General features: G+C 40.5%; 1 protein-coding gene across 1 annotated transcript in view; it reads right to left on the reverse strand.

Annotated features, from left to right (window-relative positions):
• Positions 1-4,205: 4,205 nt before the first annotated feature.
• The window catches only part of LOC126254424 (zygotic DNA replication licensing factor mcm3), a 109,375-nt gene continuing 94,894 nt past the window's right edge, over positions 4,206-18,686 (reverse strand). Inside the window, exons 15-16 of the mRNA XM_049955310.1 lie at positions 15,567-15,763; positions 4,206-9,190 (exon numbers count right to left, since the gene is read on the reverse strand). Of these exons, the coding sequence (XP_049811267.1) occupies positions 8,992-9,190; positions 15,567-15,763 (396 nt within the window). The 3' untranslated portion in view covers positions 4,206-8,991. The remainder of the gene's footprint in view (positions 9,191-15,566; positions 15,764-18,686) is intronic.

An 18,686-nucleotide genomic window follows, 5' to 3' on the forward strand; every position in this document is an offset into this window, starting at 1 on the left:
AGTGTATCGAATTTGCGGGAGGAGGGAAGAATAACGAGAGCAGTGCCAGCAGACCCTCTGAATGAGACGACCTAGGACGCAGCGCCCAGACGGTGGGAGAACGGACGCTGCACCTGGACCACGCGCGGATCGCACCGACTCATAGGAAGTGCCTGAGGGAGGAGTGGCAAGGGGATTGTCCTATATGTACATGGCACTGGCCCAGCGCCAGTCATTACATCAGCGCACCTGATTATGGCAACGTGGTCGAATGCCGAAATATTGTGTCCTATGCAGCAGCAACGACTAGAAATGTAAGCCACCATGCAAATGGAAAGATGACAAGAGTGCATATCTGCAGAAGCTACTACTAGTAATACCCAACGTCACCTTTTCATCATGGACTGTGACAGAAAAATACATTATTTGGTAGACACAGGTGGAAGGGTCAGTGCACCTGGGAACCCGACTTCCATGTCACTGCCGATTTGACACCAATGACTCCGAGATACGACATACGGGTGTGTGACCCTACTAAACCTTTGATTACATCACAGATTCTAATAGTAGTTTATAGTTGCACATGTGCGGCAGCATATACTGGGAGCTGATATCTTACCTTTTTATGGCCTGGTCCCCAACCTACGACATCAGCGCCTGATAGATTCTACTATTAATCTCGTTAGCTGAGGAAAGGTATGCTGTGTCACTCTGATGACAGTACACATGATTTCAGGTGTACTCCATACATAGAACCGTTACAGAAGTTCCCAAGATCACAAAACAATCAAACACACTGGCACCAGTGAAGCACACTAGAAAACACCATATCCTCACCACACCAGGACCACTAGTCTATGCATGTCCTCGGCGTGTAACGCTGAAAAAAATTGAAAAGTTGTGAAGTAGGAATTCGGTGGCATACTGACAAGGTAACTGTCGAGCATCCAGTAGCAGTTAAGCAGCCCTGTTAAACGTGGTGCCAAAGAAGAATAATGGACGGTGCCCTTGTGGCGATTACTGCCAACTCAATGCAAGTACTCCTGACTGATATCCAGTGCCACACACAGATTTCACTTTCCGTACACATGGTAAGACAGTCTCTAACATTGACTTAGAGCGAGTGCACAATCACATTCCTGTTGGACCAGACGACATACACAAGACAGCTCTAAAAACTCCCTTTGTCTTTTTGAATTTGTGAGAATGTCTTTTGGATTGTGCAATGCAGCACAGAAATTTCAACACTTCATCAGTGAAATCACAAGAGATCTGGATTTCTGTTACATCTAAACAAATGACATTTCAGTGATGTCTGTGTCAGAAGTGGAACATCTAGAACATTTAAACAAGATATTTGACTGTTCACAAATGCAAGGCCTGGTTATTAATTTCGCAAAGGTACTTTCGGGACAGAGGTTCAATTGCTGGGAAATATAATTGACACCCATAGTCAAGTATTCCCGTTCTCCTACAATTAGCGATCTATGTAATTTTCTCAATTTCTATCATCAATTTATACACAATCACTCTAGTAATAGCTCCACTGGATGAATTTCTGAAGGATTCACTGAAGCCAAATAATAAAGCACAATGGACAGATGAAACGAATACTGCTTTTCCAGCTGTAAAGACAGCAACAGCAGAGGCTACACAATTAGCTTATCCAGTACCATATGTCCTACTTGCATTCATGGTAGATACAACAACTAGGGCTATTGGTGTTGTACTTCAGGAACAAGTGGAAGATAGTTGGCAGCCACTCGCATTCTTTAGTTGCAAGCTGTCACGGCAACATTGGGCAACTTATGACCAAGAACTGAACACTGTATGTGCCACAGTTAAGAAGTTCTGGCACTCATCAGAAGTTAGACACTTCACCATGTACAGGGACCATAAACCACAAACTTAAGCTTTCAAAATGAAACCAGAGAAAGTGTCACCGAGACAACTTTGACATTTGGAGTGTATTGGCCAATTTACAACTCTCATACTCCATGTGCAAGGGGAGTCAAAAGTAGCAGTAGACACACTCGTGTGTTTAAGCTACAACCACTGCACCTGATTACGAGGCCCTAGCGCAACCCAGCTGCACAATGATGAGCTACTGATGTTATCGGATAACCCCGCAGGATACAAGTTATAATGCATGACAGTACAGTACAACATTTGTTTACAGACAGTCAGGTGTCTGACACAATAGTACAACTGTTCATACCTCATCAATTTTGATCATAACCAAATGCGTCAATGCACAACCTGGCTCATCCTGGGGTTGGGGGGCATGGAAAAATTAGTCGGTTTCATCTGGCTAGGAATGGATGCAAACTAAGCCATTTGACAGAAACTGCATGGACTGCCAGAAAAATAAAATCACTTGCTGCGTCAAAGCACCATTAGGCACATTTCTCCCCTTCCAGTATCAGACAGCTACAGCTACTGCCTCAAGGTCATGGATCGATTTTCAACATTACCTGAATCTTTCCCTATGAAAGACAGTACAGAACAGGTGGGAACACATTTTTTCGTGAAAGGATAACAGTATGCATTACACCAGATCAATGACACAAATTTGAGGCTTACCTTTTCAAAGTGTTGGCCAGTTTGTCTGGCACTGTACATATTCGTACTCCTGCTTATCTTCCGGCAGCAAACGGAATAGTAAAACACCTGCATTGCCCATTGGAGTCAGCCCTTTGGTGTCACACTACACAAAACTTGATGTGGACACTCATTGTGCTCCTTGGTCTCTGTACATAATTTAAGAATTACCTGAATGTTACAGCAGCTGAATTAGTGTACGAACAAATGTTGCACCTACCAGGGGAGTGTATGCAAAATGTGACTGATGATGCAGTTGATGCATCACAGTTTGTCACCAGATTACTATCTCACATCTGAGAAATCCAGCCAGTGACTCCTAAGAGCTAGCACCATATCCATTTAAGACTCTAAACTGCCTTCTATTGTAAACAAGATGCAATGAGGACAGCTGTCCCCACAAATGCCAGAGATAAAGATGCAGTACCTGAAATTACGCATGTCCAACAGATGTGACGGCCAACAGGCACTGTAACGAAGAAAGTGACACAGAGTGATGCTCCCTATGAAAAGCTGGTACCACTGAATTCAATAATAAAATACTTGGTTTCTAGAAAACAGTGATGTGCGCTCGATGTCATGACTGATTAAACCTCAGATACCATTGACACTAGGGGTGGTTGTTGCGAGACATGTAGAGCATCAGACCACCAGTGCAGTGTGTATGAATACTCCGTTACATGTACAATTCTGTTTGTTTTGTTACTCTTTGATTTTTCAACTAGTTTAGTATTCCTTGCTTCATTTATTATGGAAGAGAATCCTATAAATGCAAGTATTAATGTACTGCATTATGCGGAAATAAATCATTAACTCTCAGAAGCTAACCACAAATTAATCATGTCTGTCGACCTTTGTAAGTTTTTGCTATTGCATTGTAGTCTAAAAATTCAAATTTTTTCTGCATGGTACTATGGTGTTTCATTGCAAATAAGAATTCTCATCCCCCTCTTCTGTCATTTCCATTCATTTTAGAGGATTGTGACGACAGAGTGCAAGACTTTTTCTGCAGACAGCCTCTAGACCTGAGAATTTCCTTCATATCACAAACAATTAGTGAAGGGTAAACAGTGCTGACAACTGATTTCAGCAGAATTGTTACAATCGAAAAATGCCTATCTGCAATGCTAAATGAAATATTGCAGTTCCGGGTAATTCGGAGAAGGACCGAGTGGCAGGATGGGCCTTGACCCGCTTGCAGCCCGCACACACTGCTGCATGGAGTTCGGCATGTCATGGCCAAATCCTGTCGTAAAGCATAGCAGTATTCAAACCAAACTTCGGTTTGCTGAAGCTTTACATTTTAGTATATAGTAAGCTTTCTATGTTGGAATTTCAAATTTTCCTATCTGGAATTTTCCAAATGAGGAAATGCCACTATTTCATAACTCCAAAAGCTGAAAGATAAATTCTGAAATTAGAATTAAATTGTTCCTCCATTGGAAATGCTGCACAAAAAGCCTGCACTGAATGACTTTCTTTTAACTGTAATTACCATACATGTGTTAAGTCATGTACATATATCTGCAACACATTCAGTTTGCTGCACAAGAAAGTGAAGTAAGAGTTTTGGTTCATGCACCTGTTCACTAAAAACATTCCAAACTGTCAGTCATCAACATGTTCTTTATTTTTATAATTTTAACTTAAAATAGTGATCCAATATTCCAAAACAGAATTTAAAATTGAGGATTTGTTTCACTGCCAGAATGGCTATACAGATAAATTTTACGAGACATACATGAGTGCCACCCAAACAAAACATTCATTACATACTGACGATACATAGTTATTTTCAGTAATTGCTTCTGAGAGAGAGAACAGGCTGTAATTGTTCCTTATGAGTCTGATTAATCCCTTGGATTTACAATCTTTTCTTATAGGTTTCACCAATACGTCTACCTTCTGAACATTCAAAGTTACCTCCTCCTTTACTGTTTTTCTCTCATTTCAGTGAAGAAAGTTGTCACTGCTACTTCAATGAAACGACAACTCTAACTGCAGTGGCTTTTCAACAGCCATGTTCAAATTGGTATTTGATGAAACTTTAAATGAATGAGGATGTATAATTCAAATATTTGTTCACTCTTATACACCGACAGGGTGATGAAATTGAAAACAAGATGGATATCAAATTTAACCTTTCTAAATCACAGGTTCGTTTTTCAGTTAGCTGGTGAGAAAGCAAACAGAAAAGGTGAAGGGAAGAACCAAGCTATTCACGAAATTGACTCGAGATGAGGAAAGTTACAGTAACACACAGCACATGAAATCCAAGCAAGTGGTTAAGAAATTAATTCTTAGCAACAAGATAATGGTCATGGGCATAAAATAGAAGCAATGAGAGATATAGCTACACAAAGCTATAGCAATAAAAGACAGGTAAGAGCCTGAGGAATATGACTGCTGGGGAGGAACTTAATGAAATCAATGTGCTGTATTGCAATGCTCTCCTGAAAACAGAAGATGCTAAGGCTATTTTCTGTGCACATTCACTATAACTAGAGGTCTGCGCGGATATCCGCGGTATTTGTTACTTGGTGGATAAAATCGCGACCGGTGCGGATATGCAGGTCATCTGTGGATAATGAGCAAGGCACCTGCCCAGTACGTATGTTGCAATGTTAGTTCAAAACTTCAAGTCTGTTGACATTCTTGGAATCTTGCACGGCCTGGGTAGAGCGGATATCTGTTGTCCTTAGCCCCTGACTGCGACCGACGTAGCTGTACCCAAGAGACCTGCACATAATCCGTTTCCGAGACCGTGTCTTTTGTGTGGCCTGTGAAGTGCTCTCTGGGTGGCAAACCTGCCCACTGTCTACCAGACAGGTGCCTGTTGCAATTTTCCGCTGACTTCAGTTAGCGCTTTGTAGCGACCGAGTGACAACGTGCATCGTAGCAAATATCAGTGAGAGTTCTTTCTTCAAATGATCACCATATCGATGGATACAATTTCGTGTAAGGTGAAAAAAGGTGATTTTACATTAGTGGTGGAAAACAAATTGAAATCGCCAATTTGGAAAAAAATTCGGATACGTATTTGATGGCAACGAAAAGATAAAAGATATAGTGGCTTGTTTTGCATGTAGAAAAGTATGTTCCTACACTGGACACAAAAGTGGAACTTCAAATTTGCTAAAACATTCGTGTGAGGCTGGACAAAGTAGCATAATTACTTATTTAAATACCAAGAGAGACGTGAAAGTACCTGAAGTTCTGCCAAATTTGAAGACAGCCGCGACATAAAAACTTATCAATCTTGTCAGCAAAGACATTTTACCATTTGAAGTTGCGTGTGGATCTGGGTATCTCGAGACGGCACAGTTTCTTATTGATGTGGGGGGCAAGTACAATGCAGTGAGTGCTAAGGAACTGCTACCTCATCCAACCACTCCTAATTTCTATAACCACTGATTTTGTTGTCACTCTTCAGAAGACGAATTATTTCTTCCAGACAATGTCAATTATTGCTGGCAGTTTAACTTTTTCACAGGTGCACCAGTGTTTTGCAGCGTAGGCCTAATACTGTAAATATTTTCACCTGGAAATGACGAGGATTGAAGGCGTAAGCTATAATATAATCATCAGCTGACATGAATGGCTTCAAAATTTGACACATCCAAGCAGTGAGAACAAAAAAACTGCCAGTAAATGATGCAATGTGCTAGTAACAGTTTAAAACCATCGTCATTTTCAGCCGCCTTGGCACAAGAGCAGCGAAATATAATTGTTTCTATACACATATTTTCATCATTCAATACTATTACATTGAATTTTATTTTTTGTAAATAGCGTTTCCAATCTCACGACATCCGAGCTGCTACTGTGTGTGCTCCGGAGCGCCAGTGCTTTCCTGTTTGGAATGGTCTGCTTTAGAATAGGTATAGAGAATTTCCTGTGATTTAAGAAGACAAAAGCAGTTAAGTTGTCGCAGAAATGGCACCCTAACAATAATTATGTCATTACATACCATAATTCTAAGTACTACTGCCTATTACTATTAATTACTCATTCAAAACTTAAATATATGCGGATGCGGATTAGGATCTTGTGGATGCAGTGCGGATTGCACTTTCCTTATCCGCGCAGACCTCTAACTATAACTGTCAGCTCAGAAGTGAACAATGAATATTTCTTGCAAGTGAGCTGGTGACGAATTAAAAGTCACTATGACCAACTGTTTTCTTCTTTATATGTTAATGGGAAGTCCTTGTCTTACTTGTGTAACCTGGATAATTGAATACTTCTGGCCTGTTTCATCTACAACACACGTACACAAATTATGGTACAGTGGTGAAGGAATGATGCTAAAAGAAAATACAGTTTGTAGTTATTTTCCTTAATCAGTACTTTTACCAGAGGATGTACTTAGAGGGAAAAGGGCTTCTTTTTTTGAGAGATGTCCTTTCAAAAAAGTACTGTGTGCTGAAGGCTTTTATATAAAACCCTGTCACATTAAAGTGACCACCACTTATGTTAGGCATCAACATGTAGTAACCACTCAAAGATGGAGATGGCAGCCCTGGCAATGGAGGGTATGTTAAGCGTGTCAGTGGCACACAGAAAACAGTGCAGTCCTTGCTGTAATGCAGAACTGGTGTTTATTATCTGACATTCAAAGGGCATACTCATTGGCCAAGGGTGGTAGCATTTCTGAAATGTCCAAGTTCGTAAACTGTTCGTGTATCACCATAGTTAATGTGTACCATGCATGGCAAAACTGGTGCCGAAGCATCAGTGGCCCATAGATGACAGGGGTGACTGGCGTGCGTGTGTGTGTGTGTGTGTGTGTGTGTGTGAGAGAGAGAGAGAGAGAGAGAGAGAGAGAGAGAGAGAGAGAGAGAGAATAGATGTGCAACTAACTGACTGCCCAGGTGAACTATGGGGGCTTCGTCAATGACCCTTCAGAATATGTTGCTGCATATGGGCCTCTGTAGCAAGTGGCTCGTTCATGCAACCATGCTGACTGCTGTTCATCAGTGACAAAGGCTGCAACGGGACGTCTGAATGACAACAGGCGGCCTTTCCAGATGAATCAAATTTTATGCTCCACTGACACGAAATGTCTGAAAGCAAACACCCTGCAACATATGTTTTAAGGGTCCAAGGAGGAGGGAGCGTTATGATTTGGGAAATGTTTTCATGGCATTCTTGGATGGAGGGCACTATGGATCAACACAGATATGCATCTATCCTTGGAAACCATGTCCACCCCTGCATACAGTGTGTTTTTCCTCAGCACAATGGCATTTACCAGCTGGATAATGCAACATGTTGCACAGCTCAAAGTGTATGTGCTTCATAAGACGAGTTGAGAAACTCCTGGATTTAAAAACAGTCTAAAATCTGTGGGACAACCTTGATCAGGCTGTTCATGCCATGAACCCTCAAGGGAGAAACCGAGCACAGCTGATCATAGCAGCGGAGTCCACATACCACCATTTCCATGTCGGTACCTTCCAGAACCTCACTGACACTTCCAGCACATCTCTCAGCAGTCTGCACTACAACAATTGGCTATTTAGGTATAATACAGGTGGCCACATTAATGTGAACAGACAGTGTATATATGGGCAACTCATAACAGAAAGGTCTGCACAGATGAAAGTTCTGTGACATTCAGTTTATGATAATACAAATGATTCGGTTGGTTGGTAGATAACACAACCCAGCAGAACATAAATGACACAAAGCTTGGATTCAGACACCAAAAATGTCAAGGCAACTTAATCTCTCACTGCTCTAAAACATAACTTCTGTGAAGGCTACAATTCCCTTTTATCTTCATAGGATACTAAGATGAACAAATTTCATATGCCTACCATTAGCACCATTGTCAGTAGACTACCTACATGATTTCCAGTTTATTTCACTTGTTTCATCCACTTAACTAACATGAAATGTGTTACAAAATAAGATGATAGGTTTGAAGGCATATTAATTGTTTATTGTTTGAGTGACAGAATATTGAAGGTAAAAGCATAGAGCTCTAACAAATATTTATATTATCAAAGATATGGTAAGTTCATCAAAGTACCAATCAGATACTTCTCATGTACCATTAAATAGTAACACATAAAATGAAGCAATGATTACATTAAAAACTTTTTTCTACCATATTGACGAAGGAGTTAGTTTCCTTCATTATGGTTCCAGAATCTTGTTTCCACCTCGCCTTTCATATTTTTGCTTCACTATCCTCCTTTATTCATTATCTTCCTTTCTACTGCTGTTATCACTCATAAATAAATTAATTCCACAATTTGTTTCAGTTTCTGATAAAAGTCACACTGTGTGATACAAAGCCCAATTCAAATTTTTAATACGGTAATCTAAGTGCTCCCCACGTGACACACGCACGCGTGTGCACAGTCTCTCAGTTCAGAACTAAAATTGTTGTTTTTATTTTCTCTAGATAAGAAGTACCAAGTCATCTGCAACCATAATATGGTTTGCTTCTGAGAGTTTATCCATTGCTGCACTAATTTCTTCTTGAGAATATGGTGTGCTCTGCTCACTGTTTGCAAACTCCGTCACTCTGGCCACCGATAATGAATGTGTCCGAGCTTCTCTAAACACCTTTGCCAAGCTCGCTTTGAAACATTTGAACCTGAAATAAAAAAATACAGTACGTTAAATACCATGGAATTACATAATTAACAGAACTGGTATTTTAAAACTTCGTACTTGACTGGAACAGCTACCATAGGATGAAATCTACTTGTAAAATTAATAAACTGCCAATCCACTGCAAACTGAAGGTTTATTTAAACCCCTTGATCATGGTTTCAACATTTTTGTAAAGCATCTCCTTCAGAAGGCAATGACGATAACCTGAGCTTGTTGCTAATGTGCTGAGATATTACACACACAAGTACAATAGTATTTTGTATTAGCAATGTGATATTTTGTGTGTGTGTGAGATACGTTTTTATAAACATTGAAACTGTGGTCAAGGGTTTAAATGAACCTTCTGTTTTGCAACTAATGGCTGTTTATTATGTCTACAAGTAGAGAACAAATTGGCTTGCAAATGTTTTTTGGGAGAGGGGAGAAAAACAATCAATGTCAAATACAATATAATAAAAATTCCATGTGGCTTAACGCCATGGTTCAAGTCTTCAGTGCCACTTTGGCGACATGCCTGCCCCTAACTTACTCCACAGTTTAACATTGAATCCGAACCACATATCACCGAGAGGTGAAGGCTAGGTTAAAGGCAAACTAAAATATTCCAGGGCTTGACTGTAATTCGATCCAACAACCTTTCCATTTTCAAGCATTAACTTTACCACTTGACGATAAAGCACAAACATGATGTCAAATATCAAGGGAAATACAGCCACCCTGAACACTAGATATGGCTCCATAAATGAACACCTGGTATCTGGACAAACTGATTACAGCCAATTAACTTCTCAAATCACACGAAACATCTGCAGATAAAACAATTTGATAAAGAAACGTCTTCTGTAAAGTACACTAAAAGCAACACCAGGAACAGAATTTTTCACTTATTGTGCAAAAATAATACTTTTCCACGGCCATGAGAGTGTGCATTTGGGTGACTATGCGATTGTGTGTGTCAATGTGGATACTACTGCTAGTGCTCGAAAACTAGTGTGAATGCTGTTTTCTGTCTTGTTACTGTGCTCCACACATCAATGCACTAGAGGTGAGTAGTTTTCTTTCTCTTATTTGATGTACAACTTGCTATTAATGTTCGTTAATACCATCAAAAGGTGAATTCAAATAGCAAGACTGTAAAATTGCAATGAAACAGAATGACTGGCCAATATTTAACTTCAGGAGAATACATTCAAAATACCTGCTATTATAAATATTTGAAGGAGATAAAAGCTTTTGGAACTTTTATAGTCCTCCCTTAGGGAGGAAATGGTTGGAAAGGTTGTTCACTTAATTACACATCATGTTCTATAAACACATTATGAAAGAGCCTTTAGGAAGCACAATTAAGTGTAATTAACCAGCAGAAGCCGCTACCTGCAGGCAACTTCTGTAAAGTATACTAAATGCAACACCGGGTACAATATTTTATTTATAACGCATAAGCAATACAGCAAAAGAATACTTGGTTACATTTGTTGGCAGTTTGGGGGTATGAAATTTAGTACATGGAGTTACCACCTCCTGGCAGCAGCAATGACTAGACCAGGTGGACATAGGGGTATATATAATACAATACTACTTCAATTTTAGTGGCTGGTGAGTGATGGTGTGGTTTCAGTGGATGAGAAATCTGGAGAATGTACTGATCAGTGCATCAGCTGAACACCTTCAATGTCAACATTTGTCAGGATAGCACAGGTCTTGAATTATTGTGCTGAGAGATAAAGTCATGGAGATGGCAAAATTGGGCACAGCCAATGGCCTAAACCCATCAGAAATGTACTGACTGCTGTCTATAATGACTGGCTATGTGAAGCAGAGGTCATCGTATTGTGTACAATGTGGCACCCCAACCCACCAAAACAGGTGCTGAGCCGGTACTATGATGAATGCAATTTAGCAATGTCTGTTCTCCGAGCCTCCACATACATCTAATTCAGATTTAAGACATACTCAATGTCTCGTTGTGCTGAGGAATAGGGAAGAAATTTTTTAATATCTGCTTTAGGTTGAGTTTTGACTAACAAAACTATGGTGTGAATACAATTATCTCACAGGTACACTCTGAACTGTAGCATCTTCTTGAAAGAAGATTCTGACACTGCAGCTTGTTATCATCAGGTGTCCCCTAACACACTGAAGCATCAGGGAGAAGGGGGGAGGGGCAGGAGGAGGCAGTGCCCTGACACTCCTGTACTTCAGGGAGCACCTGATGACAATGAGCTATATTGTCACAAGAAGACACTAAAATCCAGCAGTGTACCTTGAGACCATTGTACAGCATCAATGCTGGCAAAATATTAAAGGGACCACACCCTGCCTATCTAACCCACGTTAATTTAGGCAAGTATTTGACCCATTTCTGAAAAAAACTATTTAATGCACGACCTTAATATTTTTACTGTATGTTGCACGATGTTAATAGTCAACTGTACTAAAATCTACTTTATCCACTTTATTAACCAAAAATTTTAGGTTTTTTTCTGCAGAAAATATTTTTGTGAACTTCCTAATGGGGGAATATTAATGAATGTGGTACCAGAGGGGGCTTTTTATGTTATGCAGCGTCTCTGAAAATTTCATTCACTTATCTATGATAGTTTCTGATATAATGGGGCATATGTACTGAAAATTTTAGTGTGTGGAAAACTGACTTTAAAGAAAAAACTTTTGAAATCTGTTACTTACAGTTAATTAAAACTGCCCTGCTGCATATGATGGCCCTTCTTTGGCCTATATCAGGTCTTCCAGCTTCTTTTTCACCTTCCTGGATGTTTGTCTTTCTTTCTTGGCCATATTAGATGCAGACCTGTCTGCATCCGCTATTCTCATTTTATTGCAATGTTGCAGCCCAGTGATCATATTTTCACCAGGACTAATTCCCAGCTTTTTCAGTACCCAACACTTTCCAATATTACCACAATTTAATGTAATAACAGCATCATGAACTTCTAGGCATTGTATGCATGCCTACAAATACAGTTTTAGGAAGGCGGTTCCAAATTACACTGTTGAAACATTCATTTGGGTTGTGTGTCTGCCCTTGCAGACATTTCCTTAGGAGGTCAGGATGAGCCAAGTCTCTGAAAATAGGTTTAATTGCTGTAATAACAGCAGCAGAAAGAGAATGCTGGTGAGAATAAGATTCTCCAGTTGCCTGAGCCCTACTGTATTTGCAGCACGAATTTTCTCCTGATGGACCCAATCCATGACATGGCTTATCATCAGTAGAGAATTTATGGAAGAATATGGCCCAAACATCTCTCTTCATTGCCTCCAGATATTCTTTATTTCTCCTCATTGCCATTCCCTGCAAGTTTTCTATTTCAGTTTTAGTTAACCGACCCTGTCTGGTCAACAATTTTTCACCTTCTAATTTTTGTCCTCTAATACCAACAGTTACTTTTCTCAGCCAGATGTGCAATGTAGGTGATATAAAGATCTAAAATATATGCAGAAAGGTGGGTGGCAGAAAGGTGGGTGACAGAAAAGTAGGCTCGGCCCATAAACATGTGGTAGGAAAATGCTCGAAAAAAAGTTTTTTTCAGCAAAATCCTTTTCAGGGTACTTAAATAAAAGCTTAATCTATCGAAATATGATGAAAACCAAAAATCTATTTTTTTCGACCTGAACCACGGTGTGGTCCACTTAATATCTTACATCCATATACCAGATACCTTCTACATGAGAACAAATCGAAGTAAGTGTTACATTCCTTTACCAGCAGGCCACAAACGTACAGTCATATCCAGTAGTGTTCACCATGATCCCTTTTCGAAATACAGACAGATAATTTGGCACACACGTGCGAGCATTTGGGGGGAGGGGGGGGGGTGGCAGTGCACAAGGGGATGGTAAATATCTGCAGTTTCAACCCTAGTAAATATTTCTTCAACTGACTGTTGGTTAAGATTTCTTAGCTCTAATGCTACACACTCACCTGTTAAATAAGCCTGTGACTGTATGCATCACACCTTTTGCATATACTGTATGTCCCTATTAGCCAGATCTGATAAAAGTTCCTTATATTTGAACAGAATTCAAGTGAGGGACTTACAAGTTCTGTACTCAAGTCTCTTTTGCAGTAAAACTGCAATTTCCCACAATCCTATGAATGACGTGTAGCCTGCCATTTTCTTATCTAAAACTGAGAATGTGGTCACTCCACATAAAATCCCCACACACTTTTACTCCCAAATATTTGTATGCCACAGCACTCTCTGGCTTGGACTCATAAATCCTGTAGCTAAAAGAATGAATCTTTGACATTTCACTTCACTTCACGAATTGAATAACTCTGCATTTCTCAACAGATAGCTAGTGACAAGTCTTCGAACAAGACTGGTACTCAGTTGAGCTGTAACAGATTATTACAGCTCTTTTTTTTACCTCATAGGTATTGTGTCGCACAAGAAAAGGCAGAAAAAGAAACTAGTACTATCTACCAAGTCATTTAAGTGTAATCTGAATGGTACTGGTCCTATTACACTCTCAGGGGACACACCAGATATTACTTCAGTGTCTATACACAACTCTCCACCAAGGTAATGTGTTGAGGCCTTTCAGCCAGGGTATTTTTTTATCCAATTAGAAATCCAGTTATGTTTCCTACTGGAATGTATTTTCCTTAGGAATAGTCAATGTAGTATTGTATTAGAAATTTTTCTAAAGCTCACTACGAACAGCTCAATCGAACAACTCAATCTGGTTGTCCCGTATCCATGAAACTAAGAATATTGTGTTAAGCGCCCAAGTTCTGTTTCCCAGAACTGAAGTTTTCAAAATCTGTGCTGAGCTTCGCAGATTGGGTTGTTTTGTAGCAGATACACTGTAATGTTTGAACTGTGAATATGTCCTAGGATTCTGCTACAAATATACGTAAGTGAGGGGTTGTTTGGGGAAGGAGACCAGACAGCGAGGTCATTGGTCTCATCGGATTAGGGAAGGATGGGGAAGGAAGTCGGCCGTGCCCTTTCAAAGGAACCATCCCGGCATTTGCCTGGAGCGATTTAGGGAAATCACGGAAAACCTAAATCAGGATGGCCGGATGCGGGATTGAACCGTCGTCCTCCCAAATGCGAGTCCAGTGTGCTAGCCACTGCGCCACCTCGCTCGGTATATACGTAAGTGATATAAAGACGCCAGTTTCTTGTATTAGTTCGATTGCTTTTGTTGTAGATGGGTACAACCATGATGTTTTCGAATCACAACATATATTTCTGTGCTCATGGGATCTATGTAACTTATGTTCAGCAGCAGACCTATTCTCCCTTAAATTGCACACAGAACTCTACATGCACACAATGGAGCCCTACAGGCTTACTGAGTTTAGCAATTTGAACAGATGCATCTTAGCAGCAGTACAGATATTAAACTTCCTGGCAGATTAAAACTGTGTGCCAGACCGAGACTCGAACTCGGGACCTCTGCCTTTCGCGGGCAGTTGGTAGAGCACTTGCCCGCGAAAGGCGGAGGTCCCGAGTTCAAGTCTCGGTCCGGCACACAGTTTTACTCTGCCAGGAAGTTTCATATCAGCGCACACTCCACTGCAGAGTGGAAATCTCATTCTGGAAACATCCCCCAGGCTGTGGCTAAGCCATGTCTCCGCAATATCCTTTCTTTCAGGAGTGCTAGTTCTGCAAGGTTCGCAGGAGAGCTTCTGTTAAGTTTGGAAGGTAGGAGACGAGGTACTGGCAGAAGTAAAGCTGTGACGACAGGGCGTGAGTCGTGCTTGGGTAGTTCAGTTGGTAGAGCACTTGCCCGCGAAAGGCAGAGGTCCCGAGTTCGAGTCTCGGTCCGGCACACAGTTTTAATCTGCCAGGAAGTTTCATATCAGCGCACACTCCGCTGCAGAGTGGAAATCTCATTCCAGTACAGATATTGATTGATGGCAACATTGAGTTTCGTTTGTTAAGGAAAATTTTAAGACATATGAACTATTAGTCAATTGTTCTGTAACTGCAGAAAATTTATGTACGTAGTAGGCTTAATTTTTTTCATATCAAAGCTATGTTTTTCTTGCTTGTACATCAAACTGAAGTATCCATATTCAGTTCACTATGGGAATATTTATAACTGCACATTGTTACAAAGCTATGTAACTTAACAATTAAGATAAGTGTTTGCAACAAATTTGTCAGCTGATAATGTTATTTGCTTTAAAATGAATTTAACAAAGACATAACTGCAATACACACACACACACACACACACACACACACACACACACACACACACACACACACACACAAATCTAAACTGCACATAGATTCATCTTCAATCCAAGCAGGTAGACAATATACTTATCATACAGCTCTTATCATTTACTTTTATTATTCATATCATAATAAACTTACCTCTCATCAGATATAGTAGTTGCCCCTCTCGAAGGAGACTTGGGTGCAGAAGAAGTTGGTGGTGCTGATTTATCTTCTGCATTTCCTGGCTCTGTCAGATGCACTGCTTCACTTTCATCTTCTTCACCGTCTTCTCCAGAATCTGTCACATCATCATATACGTCATGGCCCTCTTCCCCAGACTTTGGCGTGGGTCTCTGGTTTTTTTAAAAAAAAAAGAAAAAAGAAAAAGAAAAAAAAAGCAAATTATAACAATGAAAAAATGATGCAACGAAGACTTATTATGTGGCGCAGAATATTGTGGGAGTCTAACATGAAAATAATTGCAACAAAAAGAAAATCTTGTCAAAGTCAGTTAGACCACAGACACTAAATTACAGTTGTTGAATAGAATTTGGCTCAGAAGACAACATCTGGTCTGGTTCAGGTTTATTGAAGACATCTTTATATAATGGACCCAAGGCCAGCGCACCTTATCCTCATTCCTCCGCAATCTCAACACCTTCTCCCCATCCATTTCACCTGGTCCTCCTCCACCCATCATGCAACCTTACTGCATGTCAATCTCCTCCTCTCAAATGGCTCCATTCACACCTGTCTACATCAAAGCCACCAGTCACCAACAGTAACTGCACTTTCATCGCTGCCACCCCTTCCACACAAAAAAAAATCCCTCCTGTACAGCCTAGCCACCTGGGGCAGATGCATCTGCAATGACGACGACTCCCTGGCTCAGTATGCAGAGGGCCTCATAAAGCCCTTCACTGACAGGTAATCCCCCCGACCAAATACATAAACAGATCTCCTGTGCCATATCCCCACCCCATACATACACCTGGTCCTCACATCCATCCCCAGAACCAACCACAAAGAAGCGCCCCTCATCGCCCAATACCACCCGGGACTGGAACGACTGAACCACGTCCTCCTTCATGGCTTTAATTATCTATCACCATGCCCTGAAATGAGGGACAACCTACCCAAGATACCCTCATCCCCTCCCAAATGGTGTTCCACTACCCACCCAACTTCCACAACATTCTAGTCCATCCCTATGCCACCCCCATCTCCTGTCACAGGGCTCATACCCTTGTGGAAGACCCAGATGCAAAATCTACCTTATCCACTCATCCAGCACCACCTACTATAGTCCCGTCAGAGGCTTATCCTACCACATCAGAGACTGGGCCACCTGCGAAAGCAGCAATTTATATACCAGCTCTGCTGCAACCACTGCATAGCATTTTACATTGGTATGACAACCAGAATGAATGGCCACCGTCTAACTGTTGCCAAAAACAAGGCGGGCCACCCAGTGGCACAACATGTGAGATTTCAATGGCTTCTTCACAACCCATGTCATCTAGATCCCCACCACCAGCTTTTCTGAGCTGCACAGATCTTTAAAGCAGATCCTTTGCTTCCGTAACCTCCGTGGCCTCAACCAAAGGTTACTCGCTTGCCTCTTACTCCCGCCCAATGTGTCAGCTAGTTGTGTGCTGCCATCTCATGCCCCAGTCTGTGAAATCGAGTGCTCAGCCATCTGCCAGGTCCCCCCCCCCCCCCCCCCCCCGCCGCCCTACTTGCACCACTAGCTGGCCCATGGATGGCTCCCCACTCTCTCACAAGCAACTTGCCCCCAACCCCTCCCCTGCCTCTCTCCATCCTTCATCCCACCCCACACTGCACCCCCACCTCACCTCGGGCCAGGAAAGAGTTGCAGTCGAATGAACACAATGTAGGGAGACTGGCGTATGCATGTTAGAGAGAGTGTATGTGTGTGTGTGCATGTTTCTCCTACAGCTTGAGAAAGGAGTTCCATTCTGGAAGCTAGCAAATTTTTTAATCTCACAATACAGTTTTTCAGAATCTTCTTCACATATGGAGCTAGCTGCCATACAAACTTTAATACTGATAGTGGAAGTTGGTTTCATGTCTATGATAATGTGTTCACTATGATGTTCATTAATTGTTTACCTGCATGGTATGTTATTTGGTTTTCTATTGATAACCCTGTACTCCCTATCCATTTCCCCTTTTAAACTCTCTAAGCAACCTCACCAATTAAGGGATCTAACATTCCCTGCTGTGACCCATAGAATATAAGTTTATTGTCTCATAACATACAGTTTCAAGTCGCTACCTTAATGTATAACAGAACTGCCAGAAAACAAAAATTTGTTTACAAATTTTCTTACAATATCATGCATTGGATAATTAATTTATTAGATAGTAACAAGATTTTAAAAATTAACAGTCCTAAGTACTTGCTCTCTCCTGCTCAATTTTCAGGTTCTCATTCATGGCTTCTACTGAATAGTAACATTTCTGCACTAGTTAATCACATAAAGTTTTTTTTTTCTCTCTCAGTGTTTCTAAATTTATGCTAAGCAATTCTCTTCCTTTCACTTTGTCATAAATTTTCATACCCATATACTGTGTAGTTTGAGCACAAAGTTTCAAACTGTGGGTGGGCAGCATAAAAGTATTTTGATTTCTGTTGTTTTAATCATGTCAAAAATGACTTGCTACAAATAAATCACTGTTGCTACATATAAAGATAATCAGCTCATAGATGGATAGTGAGAGAGAACTTAATATACTTAAGATTTTTTAGTAGTGAGCAACATTTTCTTCGCCCTACATTCTGAAGTTTTAATATTCGACACACGTGGTTTGAGTTATTCCAAAATAAAATTGCTTACTTTATTACTGACTAAGTAGCTGTGATATACTACTTTTCTTATGCCCATAGTAGTAGCATTGTACCATATCCTCACTTCAAATGCTAGGCTATTTGATTTATTTGCCAGGTACTGTCTATGTGAGCCCCATGATAGATATTCATCCAGTTGCATTCCTAGAAATTTCACACAGCTAGCTTCCTGCAAATCCTGGTTTCTGCGACTGATCTGAATATCATCTAATTTTTCTTGTTTTGTTTTAAACTACATTACCCGAGTATTTTCCATGCTTAATTTTAATAAATTTAAAACAAACCAAATATCTAATTTTTCTGAAGCAGATAATACAATTTGGGGAATTTGGTCAGTAGTATTACTTTCAATGATTACAGATATGTCATCTGCAAATAAAACTGAGTGACACTCAATATAAAGT

Source organism: Schistocerca nitens, chromosome 1 (assembly GCF_023898315.1).
Source record: "Schistocerca nitens isolate TAMUIC-IGC-003100 chromosome 1, iqSchNite1.1, whole genome shotgun sequence".
Lineage (NCBI taxonomy): Eukaryota > Metazoa > Arthropoda > Insecta > Orthoptera > Acrididae > Schistocerca > Schistocerca nitens.